The sequence below is a fragment of the Belonocnema kinseyi genome, chromosome 1 (assembly GCF_010883055.1).
Source record: "Belonocnema kinseyi isolate 2016_QV_RU_SX_M_011 chromosome 1, B_treatae_v1, whole genome shotgun sequence".
In the NCBI taxonomy this organism is placed as follows: domain Eukaryota; kingdom Metazoa; phylum Arthropoda; class Insecta; order Hymenoptera; family Cynipidae; genus Belonocnema; species Belonocnema kinseyi.
In genome coordinates this window covers 108872973-108890960 of record NC_046657.1, presented here as the reverse complement: position 1 = coordinate 108890960, position 17988 = coordinate 108872973, and the positions used below count along the sequence as shown (strand labels likewise).

The 17988-nt window shown below is 27.5% G+C and overlaps 1 protein-coding gene across 1 annotated transcript in view; it reads right to left on the bottom strand.

The window, feature by feature from the left end:
• The window catches only part of LOC117179549 (NPC intracellular cholesterol transporter 1 homolog 1b-like), a 41972-nt gene that overhangs the window by 11860 nt on the left and 12124 nt on the right, over positions 1-17988 (bottom strand). Inside the window, exons 5-20 of the mRNA XM_033371467.1 lie at positions 17615-17801; positions 15084-15191; positions 14793-15010; positions 14626-14724; positions 10331-10533; positions 10029-10229; positions 7054-7255; positions 6863-6979; positions 6603-6777; positions 6395-6522; positions 4478-4732; positions 3994-4157; positions 3798-3913; positions 2178-2323; positions 1909-2105; positions 982-1213 (exon numbers count right to left, since the gene is read on the bottom strand). Of these exons, the coding sequence (XP_033227358.1) occupies positions 982-1213; positions 1909-2105; positions 2178-2323; positions 3798-3913; positions 3994-4157; positions 4478-4732; positions 6395-6522; positions 6603-6777; positions 6863-6979; positions 7054-7255; positions 10029-10229; positions 10331-10533; positions 14626-14724; positions 14793-15010; positions 15084-15191; positions 17615-17801 (2748 nt within the window). The remainder of the gene's footprint in view (positions 1-981; positions 1214-1908; positions 2106-2177; positions 2324-3797; positions 3914-3993; positions 4158-4477; positions 4733-6394; positions 6523-6602; positions 6778-6862; positions 6980-7053; positions 7256-10028; positions 10230-10330; positions 10534-14625; positions 14725-14792; positions 15011-15083; positions 15192-17614; positions 17802-17988) is intronic.

Genomic DNA, 17988 nt, shown 5'->3' with positions numbered 1-17988 from the left:
GAGGGCGCATACTTTGAATAAAATATTTGTTATCATTCTCTTGAAATAAATGTGTTTTTTTCTTGAAAAAATACCTGTTTCATATGTATACACCTGGTATATACATAATGTTGCAACCGCTCTCGCCCTACTCCCCTGAGAAACTGAGTGAGCCAGCTGTTCTAGGAAAGCTGAGAACGTGGTCACTGAAAGCGATAGTTCGGTGTATAACGTTTCCTTGAAATAGTACAATTTGCTAACTAAAAATCAATATAATAGAATCAAAACATGACTCAAATATTTTGCGGAATAGTGAGTATTGTAGCATGGTGTCACGGTCATGCTAGGGCAGGAGGAAATCTCCAGAACATTAGCATAGATCTTTAAATAGAAATGTATACTCCTTTTTGGAAAAAATATTCTAAACGTAAAAGTAAGTTATAAAGGTCTGAATAGCAATATTTTTCAAGTGTGGAATGCATTTGCACAATTCTGTTTAATCATTTTATGGGTTGAAGACCTCTCAGTTTCAGGAAATACAAGCAACTATAAGAAATTTGAGGTTAAAGTGCCCGATCTGATACACTAACCTTAAATCTTCGATATTTTATTTTATTTCGTGATACTGAAAGTTCTTTTAATCTTCAAAAGATTGAAACATGACAGAGAAGATAGATTTTGCACTTGAAAAATATTACTATTCGTGAATATTTTCTCCAAGAAGTTGTCTGCATTCCCATGATGTCATGTTAAACTATTCAATTCAAATCAAGAACGGCTTGCCGCTCTTCGGGCCTCTTTTTAATTGGCCAGCCACTGACGCGGGAGTGATCGCACAGGGACTGTGGTGGCAGGTGAAGGAATGTGCACGCTTAAATAAGCGTGTTTAAAGGATTTCAAATAGGCGAAACAGGCGGAAATTCACTTTACAACTTTCAAAAATTTACTTTTCTTAAAATTAAAGTATATATTGATATATGTTTTTTAAAAATATTTACTGACCATAACAAGATTTACGAGCGAGACAGCATTCAACGAAATATTCCACCAGTACATGAGTCCTCCTAAATTAATTATCACCATTGTTACATTCAAGACCACAATAATAGCAGAAAAAAATGAAAATCCAGTGAGGATGAAAGTCACCAAAAAAATAATAGCCAGTGAAAGTCCTAGAAAACTTTTTGTTTCCCACCAAATCGTCAAGTATTGTTCGTAAAATACATAGTAAACACTGCAAAATATGAAAAGCGGTCATTTTAATTAATAACTTAATGCTGATCAATTATTTTACATTGGAGACCAGCAATTGTCGATTTTAGTTTTACTTCATAATTTTCATGTTAAAACCTGAGTATTAATTAGCAGCGCCTTAACTTAATAGCCGAAGGTTACGTGTTTGATTCTCGCTGTGCACCCTTATTTAATTTTTTATTTATTCAAATGTTTATATACATATAATTTTTGGACCCACTTGTCGACATTACAATTTTTGTTCAATAGGTTATTTGAAAAACAAAAAACTATCCCGTTATAAAAAATTTCTTTTATAGAAAAAAATCGTGCTTGTTTCCCAATCGACATTTCAAATGAATTTTGTAAAAACTCATCATTCGTCTGATGGAAATCTATTTAGAAACACGCAACTTTTCGGCTATAAAGCCGAAGCGCCACTCGCTAAGCTACCGGCCGGTTTAAAGTGTGCTTCGCCAAACTCTGTACACAGTGAAAAATTACAGATTAATGCTTTGGAAAATTAATACTCAGTTAATGAGCTTTCATTACAAAAATTATGAATTGAAAATAAAAATGACAATTGTCGGTATTGTTATTTTTAACAACAATATTTAAATTATGAAAAGCTTTTCGAAATATTACAAACAAATGAAAATAACTTGCAGGAGTTGTAAGAGTACTTAAAATTGTTACCTGTATGGAAAAACATTAATTTTTTCTTGTGTAAGGTTCGCATTATTGATCATATTCGTTATATTATTAGCTATTTTTCGTGCAGCCTTTATTGATTCGTACCAATCAGCATTCGTTCTCAAAGGAATATGGTAGCCCATAAAATACGAATCTCCAACATCAGTCATACCATATTCATCAATGTCGTAACTAATTGCCTTCAAAAAAAAAAAAGAAAAATAAATTTACCAGTAAATTGAAGAAAAAACTAATTTATTTTATTCACTCACGTCTAAATAAGTAGCTCGGCCAGCTTTTGCACAATCTTGGTCTGGTACGTCAGTCAGAAAATATGGTAGATATTTTCTAAAGCTTTTCTCATCTGGTCTCGACTTACGTTTGTCAGACGAAGGAATACTACATCCAGTGCAGTTTGCTGTTTTTACATAAATATTACGTATGTGTTACATAAATTTCACACATTCGCAATGTATTCGTTAAGAAACGTTACGTAGTTGTTACATTTTTGTTATGAAAGTGTTTCAGTTTTGTTACATAAATATTGCATATTGGTTACAAAAATCTCGCATATTTGTTACATAAATGTCACATATTTGTTAAAAATTAACGTAACTGTTACATATTTGTTACGTAAATGTTACGCATTTGATATATAAATTTTACACATTTGTGACGTACGTGTTAAAAACATATTGGTAATTGTTGCATATTTGTTACATAAATGTTGCACATTTGTAACATATTTTTTCTCGAATTTTTATGCATATCGCCCCTTTGTTCGAATCTACAAGAAATTGTTTTAAAAAAAAAGAAAGAAAGATAATATTCAGAAGTTCCACGAACCCAATAAAGTTTAAGACGTATTTCTCATAAGAAAAAAAATGAAAAAATAGTCTTTAATTTCACCCCATAAATCTGTTTTATAGGGTCTTAAAAAAACCCCATAAGTGAAAACTGGAGTTTTGTGAATTTTTCGTGCTAATTATCATTTTTTTGCTGTCTTTTTCTAACACAAAATTGTTTGTAATAAAAAATACTTAATTTTTCAGTCAAGTTGAGGCAATATTCAATTAAATTAAACAGAAATAATTATTTAAACAATTCATTATAATTTATAAAAGAAGTTAGTTTCAAACAATAAATTTTTTGTTTAAACAATTATGTTTGATAAATTTTCATAATTTGTATCTCATTCTAAGTAAAAAGGATACAAAAAGTTGAACGAAAGTGACAAAAGTTTCAACTTTTAAGTGAGAGTGAGGCAGTAATCAATTCAATTTAAGAAGAATAATTGTTAAAACGATTTACAATTATTATTTATAATAATATTTTTTTAATATAAGGTTAGAAAATTGCACTTTTTTATCAAATTTGTCACTTTTTGTTCAATTTTCACTCAGAGTAAGGTAATAATTAATCCAAGTTAACGAAAATATTTCGTTAAACAATTTTTTACTATTTGTAATAATATTCTCTTTGAATAATGTTAGATAATTGCGGGTTTTTCTGAAATTTTTAACTTTGCGTCCACTTTTCACTTACAGTGAGGTAATAATTATTGCAATTTAGCAAAAGGAATTTTTTTAATTTAGAGCGAGATAAAAATTAATAAAATTTAGAAACATGATTGTTCGAAGAAATTTGTATTGTGTAAAAATAGAAATTCTTAGATAATTGTTAGAAAATTGCAGTTTTTCTGAAATCTTATAATTTTTTTTTCTTATTTTAGTTATGAACAAATAATAAGTCGAAATGAAAGAGAGTGATTTTTTAAACAATCTCTTTTTCATAATAAACTTAAATTTTTCTTGAAGTAGTTACTCCGAGCTTTTTTGTTCAAATTAATATTAATATTTAAATTAAAATTTTCTAAATGAAAGAAAACTTACTATTGGTATGAGGGCAAAATGTGTTGTTGCTTGGAAAATATTTGCAGCATCCATCAATGGTGGACCAATCAAAATAGTCGTCCAGCCAGGAAGAGGCAGGTTTTGATAAATATGATCTGAAGCACATTTTATTATTCATCAAAATTTTAACCTTCCTAATTAATAATCATTAAACAATTTAAAAAATGGAACCCACATTGAAGGTTGTTTAGCAGCAGAATAAATTTGTGAGTATAAAGAATCCAGATTGCAACCCTGACTTCCACCAATTGCATTTTGAACTGTCTCGCTACTATAATTTAATCCTTTCGTCACCACGAAATAAACTGGAGGCCCCATTGATAAAAGTTCTTCCATGTACTAAAAAATAAAAAATAAACCAAATGTAAATTGAATTTTTTTTAAATGTTTTATTCAATTGCTCTAGAACCTGGATTTCCATAATCTGGATTTGTGCTTTCCGAGAATTTATACCGTTGACAGTTTTATGATGAGTGGGGCCGCATTGTTGCATCAGGCTGCGTCATGCGTCCAAATCCAGTAGTAATGGTTCACGCGGCCCTAATTGCTTACGTTCGGAGTCCTTGAATTTGTGTCAAAGGCCACTGCACATCATGCCCAAAATCTTGCACAAATCCAGGTTCTAGTGTATTTAGGTTTTCAATAATTTAATTCTTTACCTCGAAATATTTCAAAACGTACGAATCATCAGGCATAGAATATTTTTTATCTAAACCAATCACAAGGTTTGGAGAAACAGCAGCACTAATAGATACTGCTCCGACAAAAAATACTAAGACAAATATTCTGACTGGTTTTCTCATCAAAAAGGGAACGTAGATATTTTTGAAAAAAGTGTGTGTCCATCCCTTTTCACTTGTTCTTGTTGGACTTTTTTTTAGTGAAATGCAACAAAAAACATCCAGGCGATTTTTCTGGTAAAGAAAGATGTTACATAATAGTTACATGACTGTTGTGTAAATGTTACATACTTGTGATAATTTATATAACCATGGTGTCTACCCTAACTGGAAAACCTGGAATCTCAAAGGAATTTTTTTGAAAGTCTGGGAATTTTTTTATAATTGGATAATAATTATTCCTAATTTGAAACAGTGGCTTTATATCACTGTATTAACCATTATATTTTTTTCGAAATGAATTTTTTAACTGATAATGTACTTATTCTGTTTCTGGTTTAAAATTGATCTTTTTATTTTAAAACGCAACGGTTTCGTAAAAAATGAATCTCTTTGGTTGAAAATTAATTTTCTTAACTGAAAATGTATCTAAGAAATTTTTGCTTGACAATTTATATTTTGTAGTTGAAAATACATGTATTTTGTTGAAAATTCTTTTTTTATAGAAATTACTCTTCTTGGTTGAATATTCAAATATTTGGTACAAAATTTATGCGTTTTGTTAAAAATTAATCTTTTTTGATAGAAAATCAATTTTGTGGTTAAAAATGTGAATGTTTGGTAGAACATTAATCTTTTTTGGCTAAGAATTCAAATCTAGTTGATTAAAAATTCATTGTTTGGTTGATGATTCATACTTTTAGTAGGAAGTTCATCTCTTTAGTTTAAAATGTAAATAATGTCTTGAAACATCCCTTATTCGGGGTAAAGAATAATCCTTGTAACTGAAAATTTAACTATTTGGTTGAAAATGAACTTTTTTGTTGATATTTCAAATTTTCGGGCTGAAGATTCAACTGTTTTGTATAGAAAATTCGTCTTTTTGTTTCAGAAATTCAACAATATGGTACAAAATTCAGTTTTTTTGTAAAAGATTCGACTTTTTATTGAAAATTAATTTTTTCAATAAAAAAATTTAACTATTTCATTATTGGTTAATAATTTTGTTTTAATTGTAAAATGCAACTCTTTGATTAGAAATGTATGTGGGTTGTTAAAAATTCATCAGATTGGTTAAAAATTATATTTTTTTAACTGAAAATTTAACTATTACTTTTTTGGTTGAAAATTGTTCATTTTTAGTTTAAAATCCAACTGCATGGTTGAAAATTTCTCTTTTTTAGTTGACAATTTGTGTATTTTGTGGAAATGTATTTTTGGTTAGAAATTAATCTTCATGGCCTAAAATTCATTCTTTTGGTAGAAAATTCCACTATTCCAGTGGGAGATGCATAATTTTAGTTGAAAATTGATCTGTGGAAAATTAATGTTTTTAACTGCAAATTTAACTATTTTGTTTTTGGTTGAAGACTAATCTTTTTTATTCAAAAAATCAAGTAATTGATTAAAGATTCATGGATTTTGTTGAAAACCCGTCTTTTCTGATAGAAAATGAAGTTTTTTGGTTGAAATTTCAACTATTTGATCAAAAATTGATGTGTCTTGTGGAAAATACAATATTTTTATTTGAAAAGTTATGAATTGGAAACAGTTTAATTTGAACGTAATATTTTTACATTGTCAGGAAATTTTTTCCAGGATTTAAGTAGACACCTTGATAATTTTTTCATTAAGTTGCAAATGAAATATATACATAACTATTACATATATTTATATAAAGCTACATAATTATTTTGCAGACTCTCTTAGAAATTTTGTTCAATTAAAGAAACTTGCCTCTAATCGATGGGTGTCCAGTGATAATAAGCTGACGAATGCAGTAATTTGCAAAAGGAAATTAACAACAATTGCTAAAGATGCATACAGTGCAAAAGTTTTTACAGCTGGCATAGTAGAAAAGGCGCCTATAATAAGAAAAAATATTTTGAAACTAATTATTATAACATTTTAAATTATCTAAATGATATTAATTGTTTATGAGTACCAATAAGAAAACAACAACATTCGGACGTGCTTGTGAGAAGCATAGAAGGTCCAACTAATCCCAAAATTCGACCCATATGCTTTGGCGTCGAACTTTCTCGAGGATATCTTTCAAAAGTTTGGACCAATATAAAAATATTGTCAACTCCAACTGCCAAGACCAAAAAGGGAATCACCTTAAAAAGATTAATTTTGTTTAAAGTATATAGCAATCTTTTTATAAAAATAATTATTGTATTAATCTTTGAAGTTTTCACTTACTTCAATAGTCAACAAAGTCGTTGGAACCTCGAAATATCCGAAAACTCCGAGTGAGCAAGTAACAGAAGCAAGAACGATTAGAATTCCACCAATGCTGAGAACAATTTTACTTGCGACCTATAAGAAAAAAGTGAAACCAATCAAAATCGAACGTTAAATTTAATTAAATTTGATAAAAAATTGATTCATACGAAGCATTTCGAAGATCCTTTAAATTTTCCCAGAGCCAATGCAATATAGAGGAACATGGTAGCGTAACTAATAATCATCGTGGAAACTTCAGCTTTTGAAACTCTATCAAGCTCGTCCTCTACTGATTTTTCTGCACTGAAAGCGACTTCCATGAAAGCGGGTCTATCGTATTGATTCCAGCCTTTCATAAAATCGATAAACCTACAATTTGATTATTATATATTTTCCAGTGTATATGGCTATTATATAAATTTTACATAAATTGTACACAGTTGTTACATGTGTTACTAAAATGTTTCATATATGTTACCTATCTATTACCTATATGTTACATAAATGTTATGCAACTGTTGTCTATAATTTATCTGAATATTATACAATTGTTACATATATATTGCATACAAATATGCAACTATTACCTACATTTTACATAAATGTTATTTAACTGCTATCTGTATGTTACATACATGTTATACAATTGTTACCTATATGTTCCATAAAAATATACAACTGTTATATAATTAGTTATCTAAATGTTGCGCAACTGTGATTGGCCGTGAGTTATAAACGGAATAAAACAATATTTCAGATAAAAATTAAAAAATTTATTTATTTCAATCAAAAAAATAAATTTTGACCATGAAAGATAATATTTTATCAAAATAATTTAATTTTCCACAAGGTAATTGAATTTTCAACAAAATAATTGAGTTTTCAACATAAAAAGTTTATTTTTTAACAGGCAAGTGCAATAGTTGATATTTCTACTAAAAATGATGAAATTTAATTTTAAAAAATTAGTTTTAAAACCAAAAAGCCGAATTTTTAACAAATAAAAATTTTTCAGTCATCTAAGAAAATAAGTTCTCAAAAAAATAGTTTCATTTTTATATAGGAAAGATGGAATCTCTACTGAAACAGATGACTTTTTAAATCAAAAAGACAAATTTGAAAAGAAAATTTATTTTCTTCTAAAATTGACTTTAATTTGATTTATCAACATCAAAATGTGAGTTTCAAACAAAAAGTGAATTTTTAACAAAATAGTTGAATTTTCAACCAAAGGGTTGCAATTTCAGTGAGAAAGATGCAATTTCTACTAAAATAGATGCATTTTAAAATTAAACAGACAAATTTACAAAATAAAAAATATTTTATTTTTTAACCAAAAATATTTCAGTTGACTTTTCAACATCAAAATATAAATCTTAAGCAAAAAGTAAATTTTCTACGAAATAGTTAAATTTTCAATCAAGAAGGATGACTTTTTCCAAAATTGTTGAATTTTTAACTTGAGTGGTATTTTTAACCAAGGAAATAGCAATTTATACTAAAAAGATGATTTTTTAAATAAAAAACTAACGTTGAAAAAAAACTGAAAGGAAAAAACATTCGAGTTGACTTTTAAACGCCAACATATGAATCTTAAACAGAAAGTAAATTTTCTACGAAATAGTTGAATTTTCAATAAAACAGTTAGATTTTCAACCAAAAAGGGCGAATTTTTAACAAAATTGTTGAATTCTCAACCAAAGATTTGCAGTCTCATCCCAGACAGATTCAATTTCTACTAAAATAGATGAATTTTTTAATTAAAAGGACAATTTTTCAACAACAAAATGTAGTTGAATTTTCAACCAAAAAAATTCCAGTCGACTACATAGTTCAAATTTGAAATTAAGAAGACATACTAAAATAAAATAGTGGAATTTTCGTGTCAAAAATATTTCAGTTGTCTTTTCAACTAAAAAGAAGAATTTGTAATAAAATTGTTGAGACATCAAAACAAATAATAAAATTTAACCTTTTAATAAGTGTAAACTGTTGACTAATTTCAAATAAATATCAAATTTCGGTAACCATTAATATTCAAAGACCAGAATCTGAAGCTTGGAACATTTTTAACCTAGAATCTTTTATGAACGCAAGAAAAAAATTTCAAATTTATTCTGCTTGTGAGTTATTTGAAGTCATAGAAATTTCCTTATTTTTTCTGTCTAAATCCCTGATTTTTCCTGACCAAGAAAATTTTCTGACTGTAAAAAAAAATGGTCGTCTAGATTGTTTTTCACTTACTGGATTTCTTTGGCGTGTGAATTTAATTTTTTTTAAACTTAATTTCTATTAAATTTCTTACAGTAATTGCGAGTTATTTGTTTATTTTGCGAATCACCAAAAATGATGTACATGAATATAGGACCCACCTCCTCTACCGTAACAAATTGTAACAAAATCTCGTGACCCCTCTCAATCAGTTGAGCTTTTAGGTAAGTAAAATACGGCCCCTCACATGCATGTTACATAAATGTTATACAGCTGTTATCTGCATGTTACGTGAATGTAATGCAACTGTTACTCTTATGTTACATAAATGTTATACAGCTTTTATCTATATGTTACATAAATGTTATGCAACTGTTATCTATATGTTACATACATGTATTGCGACTGTTACTTGTATGTTACACAAATGTTATACAACTGTTATTTATATGTTACATAAATGTAGTGAAACTGTTCCTCTTATGTTACATAAATATTATACAGCTGTTATCTATATGTTACATACATTTTTATATAGCTTTACTCATATGTTACATAAATGTTATGCAACTGTTATCTGAATGTTACCCAAATGTACTGCAACTGTTACTCATATGTGACATAGATTTTATACAGCTGTTATATATATGTTACATAAATGTTATGCAACTGTTACCTATATCTTACGTAAATGTATTGCGAATGTTGCCCATACGTTACATAAGAGTACTACAATTGTTACTTATATGTGACATAATTGTTATACAGCTGTTATCTATATGTTACATAAATTTTATACAGCTTCACCCATATGTTACATAAATGTTATGCAACTGTTACCTATAGTTACGTAAAAGTTATTTAACTGTTACGTGTATGTTATATAACATTTATCTGTATTGATTTTAACCAAAATGAAAATTAAAATTACTCTTGTTCCCATTTGAGGATTGGTTTCAATTCTTCTTCATTGACTGTATTTTTCACGAGGAATGTCAAAACTAATCCAGTGGCTTTCGTGTAACTTAAAGCATCATCATTGTACTGCCCAGCCTTCATAAAACCTCCAAGGGCAATTGCAGGAATTATTGGACCTTTATATGGAGCCAAACATTCTGGATTGTATGGATTTCTATAAAAATAATTTTATTTCCCTTTTCTTTTTTTTGTGTATCAATTTTACCTTTCAATATATTTTCAATATTTTGTCTTTAAACTTAAAAAACGACTTACTGCAAACACTTTTCCAAGTGATCAATGTAATTTTGTTCATAACCATTCACATATTCTGTTTTATTAAATTTCTCCAAACTGTCTTGGAAATATCCCCAAATACTTTGGACCGTACAAAGTGAAATTGTAACCGGACCAGTATATTCACTTTGTACAGGAGCATAACAAATTTTTTCTAGACCTTCTCCTTTTTCTTGACCAATCTGCAATATTTAAAAATTAAATAAATTGCGGATTGTTAGGTGTTATTTTATCTTTATATAACTGTTATGTAAGAATTACAAAATATTTGTATAGATTTTAAATAACTGAACATATGTTAGACAAACGTTGGAAATTTTGTACTATTTTGCCCCCCCCCCCCCCCCCCCCCCCCCCCCGACGCCCTCGTATTCGTACGTAGTGCTGCCCCCCTTCTTCGAAAAGTAACGCAGCACAAAATTATCTTAAAACCGCGTAAATAGCGCGATTTTTCACGAAAATAGGGAAATAATAGAGGCCTACATTTAAAGAAATCAATTAAGGAAAATAATGCTTTTTGGATTAATTGTGAGGCATTTTATTCCAAAGTTTTCAAAGTTAATTTGTATAAACAAACCATGAAACATGTATTTTCACTCCAAAGGTCGAAATTTTAACAAAACAGTTGAATTTTCTAATATTTACATTTTCAACTAAAAATAAATTTAACCAAAAATGAAACTTTTAGTTAAAAAAATCATCCTTAAAACAAACAGAATTACAACCTGTTAAATTAAAAAAAAGACTCATTTTTAACCAAATAGTTTCATTTTTTTAAATCGTTGATTTTTCTAGCTCAACAAATCAATTTTCAAGCAAAATAATGCATCAATTACAGTATTTTTTTTTAATAGTTAAGCTTTGAACAAAGTGGCTTATTTTTAAACTAAAAAATATGAATTTTTGATGAAATAGTTGAATCCTCAATAAAAAAAATTCTTTTTAACCGTATTTTGGAATTTGCTACCAAAAAGGATGAATTCTTAGCGAGCAAAGATGACGTGTCTGACATAAAAAGTCCATTGTTAATCCAAAAGGACGAAATTCAAACAAACAAGCTGAATTTCCATAAAAAAAAGAAGGCTTCATGAAAATACTTGATTTTTCAACGCAAAAAGTTACATATTAATGGATTTTCAACCAAGAAAGATGAATTTCAAGTCAAATAGTTTATTTTTTACTAGAAATGTCTTTAAACCAATAATGGAATAGTCAACATTTTAAGTTTAAAAATTTAATTGAAAAAAAAGAATTTTTAAGCAAATAGTTTATCGTATAATCAAAAATATGATTTTTTAAAGAGAGAATATAATTGATGATGTATCAGTGCTAGCCATTTTGTAACAAGTATTTAATTTTTAAATCAAGTGATTTATTTTTTAACAAACTTTCAAGAACTTTCAAAAAAAAGAAAAGTTTATTTTCAATGAAGAATGATAAATTTTGAACAAGCAAAGATGAATCTTCTGCCATAAACGATGAATTTTCAATCCCAAAAGTCGAAATTTTAATAAACCAGTTGAATTTACTAACAAAGAAGATAAATTTGTAAAAATAGTGGAATTTTTAACATATAAAGGTGTATTTTCAACCAAATGGTACAAAATTTCTCAAACGCAAAAGATTTATGTAAAGCTAAAGAGTTTAATTTTCTACCTAAAAGATGAGTTTTCAACAAAAAATTTAAGAGGTGATATTTTTACTAAGAAAAGATTTTTATTGTAAATCAAAAAGAGTTGAAATAACCCAGAAATGCGAATTCTCTACAAAATGCCTAATTTCTCAACTAAATCAGATTAATTTTCAACCAAATAGTTCCACTATTAACCCAAAAAGAAGATATTTTTACCAAGAGAGACGAATTTTGAACACCACACGACACCTTTTCAAGAGGAATTAAATTTTTAACCACGGAAGATTTTTCAGACAATATAAAAAAAAATCAACCCAAAAGGTTGAATGTTCAAGCCAATAGACGAGCTTTCTACAAAACAGTTAAATTTTCAACCAAAAAGACGAATTTTCAACAAAATTGCATAGATTTTATACCAAACAGTTGAATTTTTAAACTAAAAATGATCAATTTTTAACGAAAAATGAAATAATTATATTTTAATTTAAAAAATTATTTTCAATGGAAAAAATAAAATTTGCTAAAAAAAAATCGAATTTTCTACAAAACAATTAAATTTTCAAACAAAAAATATGAGTTTTTAACGAGAAAGTTCATTTTCAACCAAAAAGGAGAATTTTTAACTAAATAGATCATTTTTGTGTAAAAAAATAATTTTTAACCATAGAAGAAGAACTTTTACTGAAATAAAGAAATACATTTGCGACTAAGATTATGAATCTTTATCCAAACAAATTGAATTTTTAAGAGAGTAGTTTCACTTTCAACCAAAAAGTTGAATTTTTAATATAAAATATTAATTATAACAGAAAGTGTAACAGCTGATATTTTAACAGTAACAATATTTCATTTTAAATAAAAAACAGATAAATTTGAGCGAAAGAAACATTAAATTTCTACCAAAAGGGATGCTTTTTGAACTAAAAAAAAACAAACAAATTTTCAACAAAAGTTAAAATTTTATCGAAGAAAGACTTTTCAGTCAATAATGAAATTTTTTACCAAATTGAATTGTCTACAAAATAGTTGAATCCTCAATCATGCAGATTAATTTTTAATCAATAAAAATGTATTCTAAACCAAATAGTTGAATGTTCAAATAACAAATTTTTTCAACAAAAAATAATATTTTCAGTTGGGAAAACAAATCTCAAAACAAAACGAGTTTCAACCTTTTAAGTTGAACCAAAAAAAAGAAAACGAATTTTAAACCAAATTCTTAAATTTTCTACCAAATTGTTGTTGAATTTTCGAGCCAACAGATGAATTTTCAACTAATACGACGCATTAATTTTTGCAATTATTTAAAAAGTAGTTCAACTCTAAACTAAGTAGATTGTTTTTTCACTAAAAATACGAATTTTCAACAGAATAGTTGAATCCTCAACCAAAACCGATTAATTTTTAACAAAGTAGTTCAACTTTGAACCAAGTAGTTGAATTTCCATCAACGATAACTTTTTAACAAAATAATTACATTTTGAAAAAGAACTAAATGTTTAATCAATGAGTAGAATTTTTGCCCAAAATAAATATTATTTAAGTTCAGAGCATTACTCTCAGTGACCCCCCCCCCCCCCCCCCCCCCCCCCGTTATCAAACCTATACACGGAGAAACTTTCAGTTATAAAATTTGATGGTATAGTATTTATTTTTACAATACGACAATAGCATGCCAGGATATAGATTCACTATTGCAAGAATTACTATTGCGAATATTAAACTCTGAAGTTATTATGTCTATTGAAATATAAAATAAATGATTAAATAATTGCACTTATATCAAAAGAAACTTACTATAATCCATAAGACAGACTGTGAAGTTTACAAAACACAATAGTAAAAACATTCTGCCTGTGTTCATTCTATGCATTTCTAATTTTTCCCATAGAAAATAGGAAAAACTTCTATGGTCGAAAGAGCAAAAAAAAAAATTCGCATTTACTTCACGCACTATACATTTTACAGATTAAACATACAATTAGATATTTATATTTTATTCTCAGCTGAAAGAGAAAAAACCTTGTTAGAAGATATCAGTCCTGGCGGGAATTGAACACGGGTTTTCGGGGCAGCAGAATGGAGATATTTCCCTGTGAGAAAACAAATTATGGCATCATTTGGTACTGAATCGCGAAGCACTACATTCAATTGTTTGTTCTTTCATTGCAGCTTCCCATTGAAAATGGTAATTTTTATTACCTGTTTTGCAACTTATGTTATTTTAAATGCTAGTTATTGCAACTACGGTTTTATCATTTAATTTGTGAATATCACTTTTTTCAACTTCAATCTGCTATCAAAAATATGAATCTTTCTAACTATAAATGGCAGTTATTAGGTTTGTAGTATATTTATAAATGAAACGGAAAATGTATTTCTTCCTATGGCTGCGGCAATAATACTATTTTCTCGGCCATATCCTAGATTGCCATCGAACTTTTGTAAATATCAATATTAAAATGCCAAATTTTACGGTCAAGAGTTTCTCCGTGTACTTTGGCATAATTCTAAATATCATAAGATCTTTACACATAATCTTTATATTACAGGTAACTTCATGTAATGACACAGTAAATAAATTTTACGTAACATGAAAATGGTCAAAAATATTTATTATCAAATTAAAAATTAAAATTACCTGTAAAATTTTTTCTTGCAAATTGTACACAGCCAGCAAAAAATCTGGATGAAATACTGGTCCATACTCGAAAACACCATTAGGTTTTTTATGCAGAACCTATAGAAATAAATTCAATCAGAAAAATGTCCCTGAAATTAATGAAGTTAAAATGTTTTTTCTCTTACTGGATCGAGACCAACAGCTTTAATATAAATTTGTTCAGTTCTGTAGAAGGGTTGGAACCTTCGATCAAAATAATTTTTTTCTATTCTTGAACGACTTTCAGGTGATGCCCAAATTTCGATGGGATTTACTGTTATTTTGAGATTTAATGCCCCGTAACTTAGACCCAAAATTAAATATGAGCAGAGACAAAGCACGACTGCTGGGTATTGTGCACAATCTGCAAAATAAGGAAATAATAACAAGAAATAAAAAATTTAATTGCAGAATATTTAAAAAACTTGAAATTTTACTTTTCCCCCAAATACGGAAATAAGACTCCAAGAGTCCATGAAGCTGAATACGAGCTTTAGATTTGCAGCCTAAATCTGCATCTGATGTATTCTGTGGATTTCGAATTTCTGAAAAAGAAAAGAGAAATTGAAAATCAGTTTCCGTAATTATAATAAAGTTGATTTATATACACGGGCAAATCCAGAAATTCTTTTGGAATAGGGTTGCAAGTTGAACTACTTTATTAAAAATGTCTTTTTTGGTTGTAGATTCATAATAATAGTTAAAAATTCAAATGTTTAATTGAAAATTAATTTTCTAGTTGAAAATGAATATTTTCCGGGTTGAAAAATCAACTACATATGTGCTAGAAAATTTAATTGTTTTGTAGAGGATTCATTTTTTTTTATTGAAGATTAATTTTTTAAAATGAAAATTGATCAATTTATGCATTTTGTTGAAAATTTTACTGTTTTGTAGAAATTTCAACTCTTTGTAGAAAATTTTTTTGACCATTAATTTTTTAAAAATTAAAATTGATCTATTACGTTTTTGGTGGGTAATTGATTTTTTGAATTTCAAAATTCAACTATTTGTTTAAAAATTTCTTTTTTGAGTTAACACTATTTTTTTACTTGAAACTTAATTATTTTATTAAGAATTAAACTTAAATTGAGTGGAGAGAAAGAGGAGGATCCTTATAAAAAAAATTTTTATTGAAAATTAAATTTTGGTTGGAAATTCTTAGTTTTTGGTTGAAAATGCAACTGTTTTGTTTAGAAAATTCGTCTTTGTATCTTGGACATTCAATAATTTAGTAAAAAAATTCAACTGTGTTGTACAAGATTCGTTTTTTTTATTTAGCAGAACGTTAATCTTTTTGGTTAGAAATTGAACTTTTTGGTCAAAAATTGATACATTCTGTTAAAAATTTGTTTTTTGGGTTAAAAATAATTTTTTTTCGCTGGAATTCTTCTATTACATTGAAAAGTATTTTTTTTCGAAAATTTTATTTTTGAATTGAAAATTCAACATTTTTGTATTGAAAACTCCCTTTTTTCTCTTGAAAATTAAACCATTTGGTCGAAAATTCCACTTTTTTGTAGAAGATTGTTATTTTTTTATTTTGGAAACTTATTATTATTTTTTAATTTAATTACTCCATTTTTTATTGAAATTTGATCTTTTTAGGTTTGAAAATGCAACTTTTTGGTTGAAAAGTTGAACTCCTTTCTTGAAAATTCATTTTTTTTATTCAAGCTTCGTAATTTTCGTAGAAAAATTAATTTGTTTGGTTTTGAAAATTTAACTACTTTGTTGAAACTTTCCTTTGTTAGAATTTAAATGATTATTTTCAACTAAAGATTGAACTACTTGTTTGAAAATAAACTTTCTTGTGAACATTCCCTGTATTTTGGAATTGGACATTCATCGGTTTCATTTACAAAATTTCATCTTTTTATCTTGGAAGTTAAATAATTTAATAAAAAATTCAACTGTTTTATGATAGATTTTTGTAATTGAAAATTAATTTTTTGAAATGGAAATTTAACTATTCTTAGAAATTCAACTTTTTGGTTAAAAATGTATGTAGTTTCTTGAAAATTTGACTTTCTTGGAAGAAAATTAATCTCTTTATTTTAAAATTAATCTTATTGCTTAAAGATTTAACAAATTTGTTGAAAATGTTTTTTTTTGTGGTAAAAATCAATTTTTCTAATTGAAAATTTAACTATTTGGTGGAAAATTAACTTTTTTGGAGAGATTTCGTATATTTTTCGGGTTGAAAATTCAACTGTTCGGTATAGAAAATTCGTTTTTTTTTTTAAATAAAATAATTTGGTAGAAAATTAAACTGTTTTGTAAATAATTATTTTTGTTCGAAAATTAATGTTTTCAAATTAAAGTTTAACTATTCGATTTTTTGCTTAAAAATGAACTTGTTTAGTTTACAAATTGAACTACTTGGCTTAAAATTGATATAGTTTGTACAAAATTGGTATACCATATATGTATGGTAATTGTATGTACTTGGTTGAGAATTGCTATTTTCTATTAGAAAATTAATCTTTATGGTTAACATGTATTTTTAAAATTAAAAATGAAAGTATTTGATTGTAAGTTGAACTCTTATGAAGAAAGCTCGTCTTTTTATATTAACAGTTCCACTCTTTTGTACAAAATGGAATTAATTTCTTAATTCATGAGAAACAGTGGGATTTTACTATACCCCCATAATGTTAGAAACGTGGTTGGTGTGTGTGTGTGTGTGTGTGTGTGTGTGGAGGGAGGGTGGTCAGCACTAACTTTTTAGAAAAAACTAAAAAAAGGTTTGCTAATTAGGGGACTGAAATTTGTCAAGGAAATTAATAGGCCTAAAGTACTTCATGTACCTGATATACACATTTTCATATTTTAAATTTGGTTGATTAAATCTCGGCGGAAAGTGTGGGGGGGGGGGCAGTCACTCCTTCTGGATTTACCCTTGGTTATATATTAATAAATTCTTTTTTCTTTACTCACTAGTAATTATTCACTAGTAATTACTCACTAGAATTCCACCTTCCGTAAAGGTAGGTTAAAATAACAATCAGCACAGTGCTGTATATAATAATCATGCTTCCCACAATTCCATATCCGTTGATGCCAAAAATAAGAAAGGGAGAATCCTCATGACCTAATTCCACTATTGGACAGGAAATAGGGCAATCAACACAGCTGCAAGCTTCGGTAGAATTCTTGAAAGAAGAAAATTTGACGGTTAACTATCTATTATATAACATTAGTTACATGCATGTTACATGTATGTTACATATAAATTTTATATACCCGCTAGATATAATTGCAAAATTTTAACGCTTATACCATTTTTCTTTAACTATAACGTAATCTCCATGTAAAGTTATGTAATAGTTATTTAATATT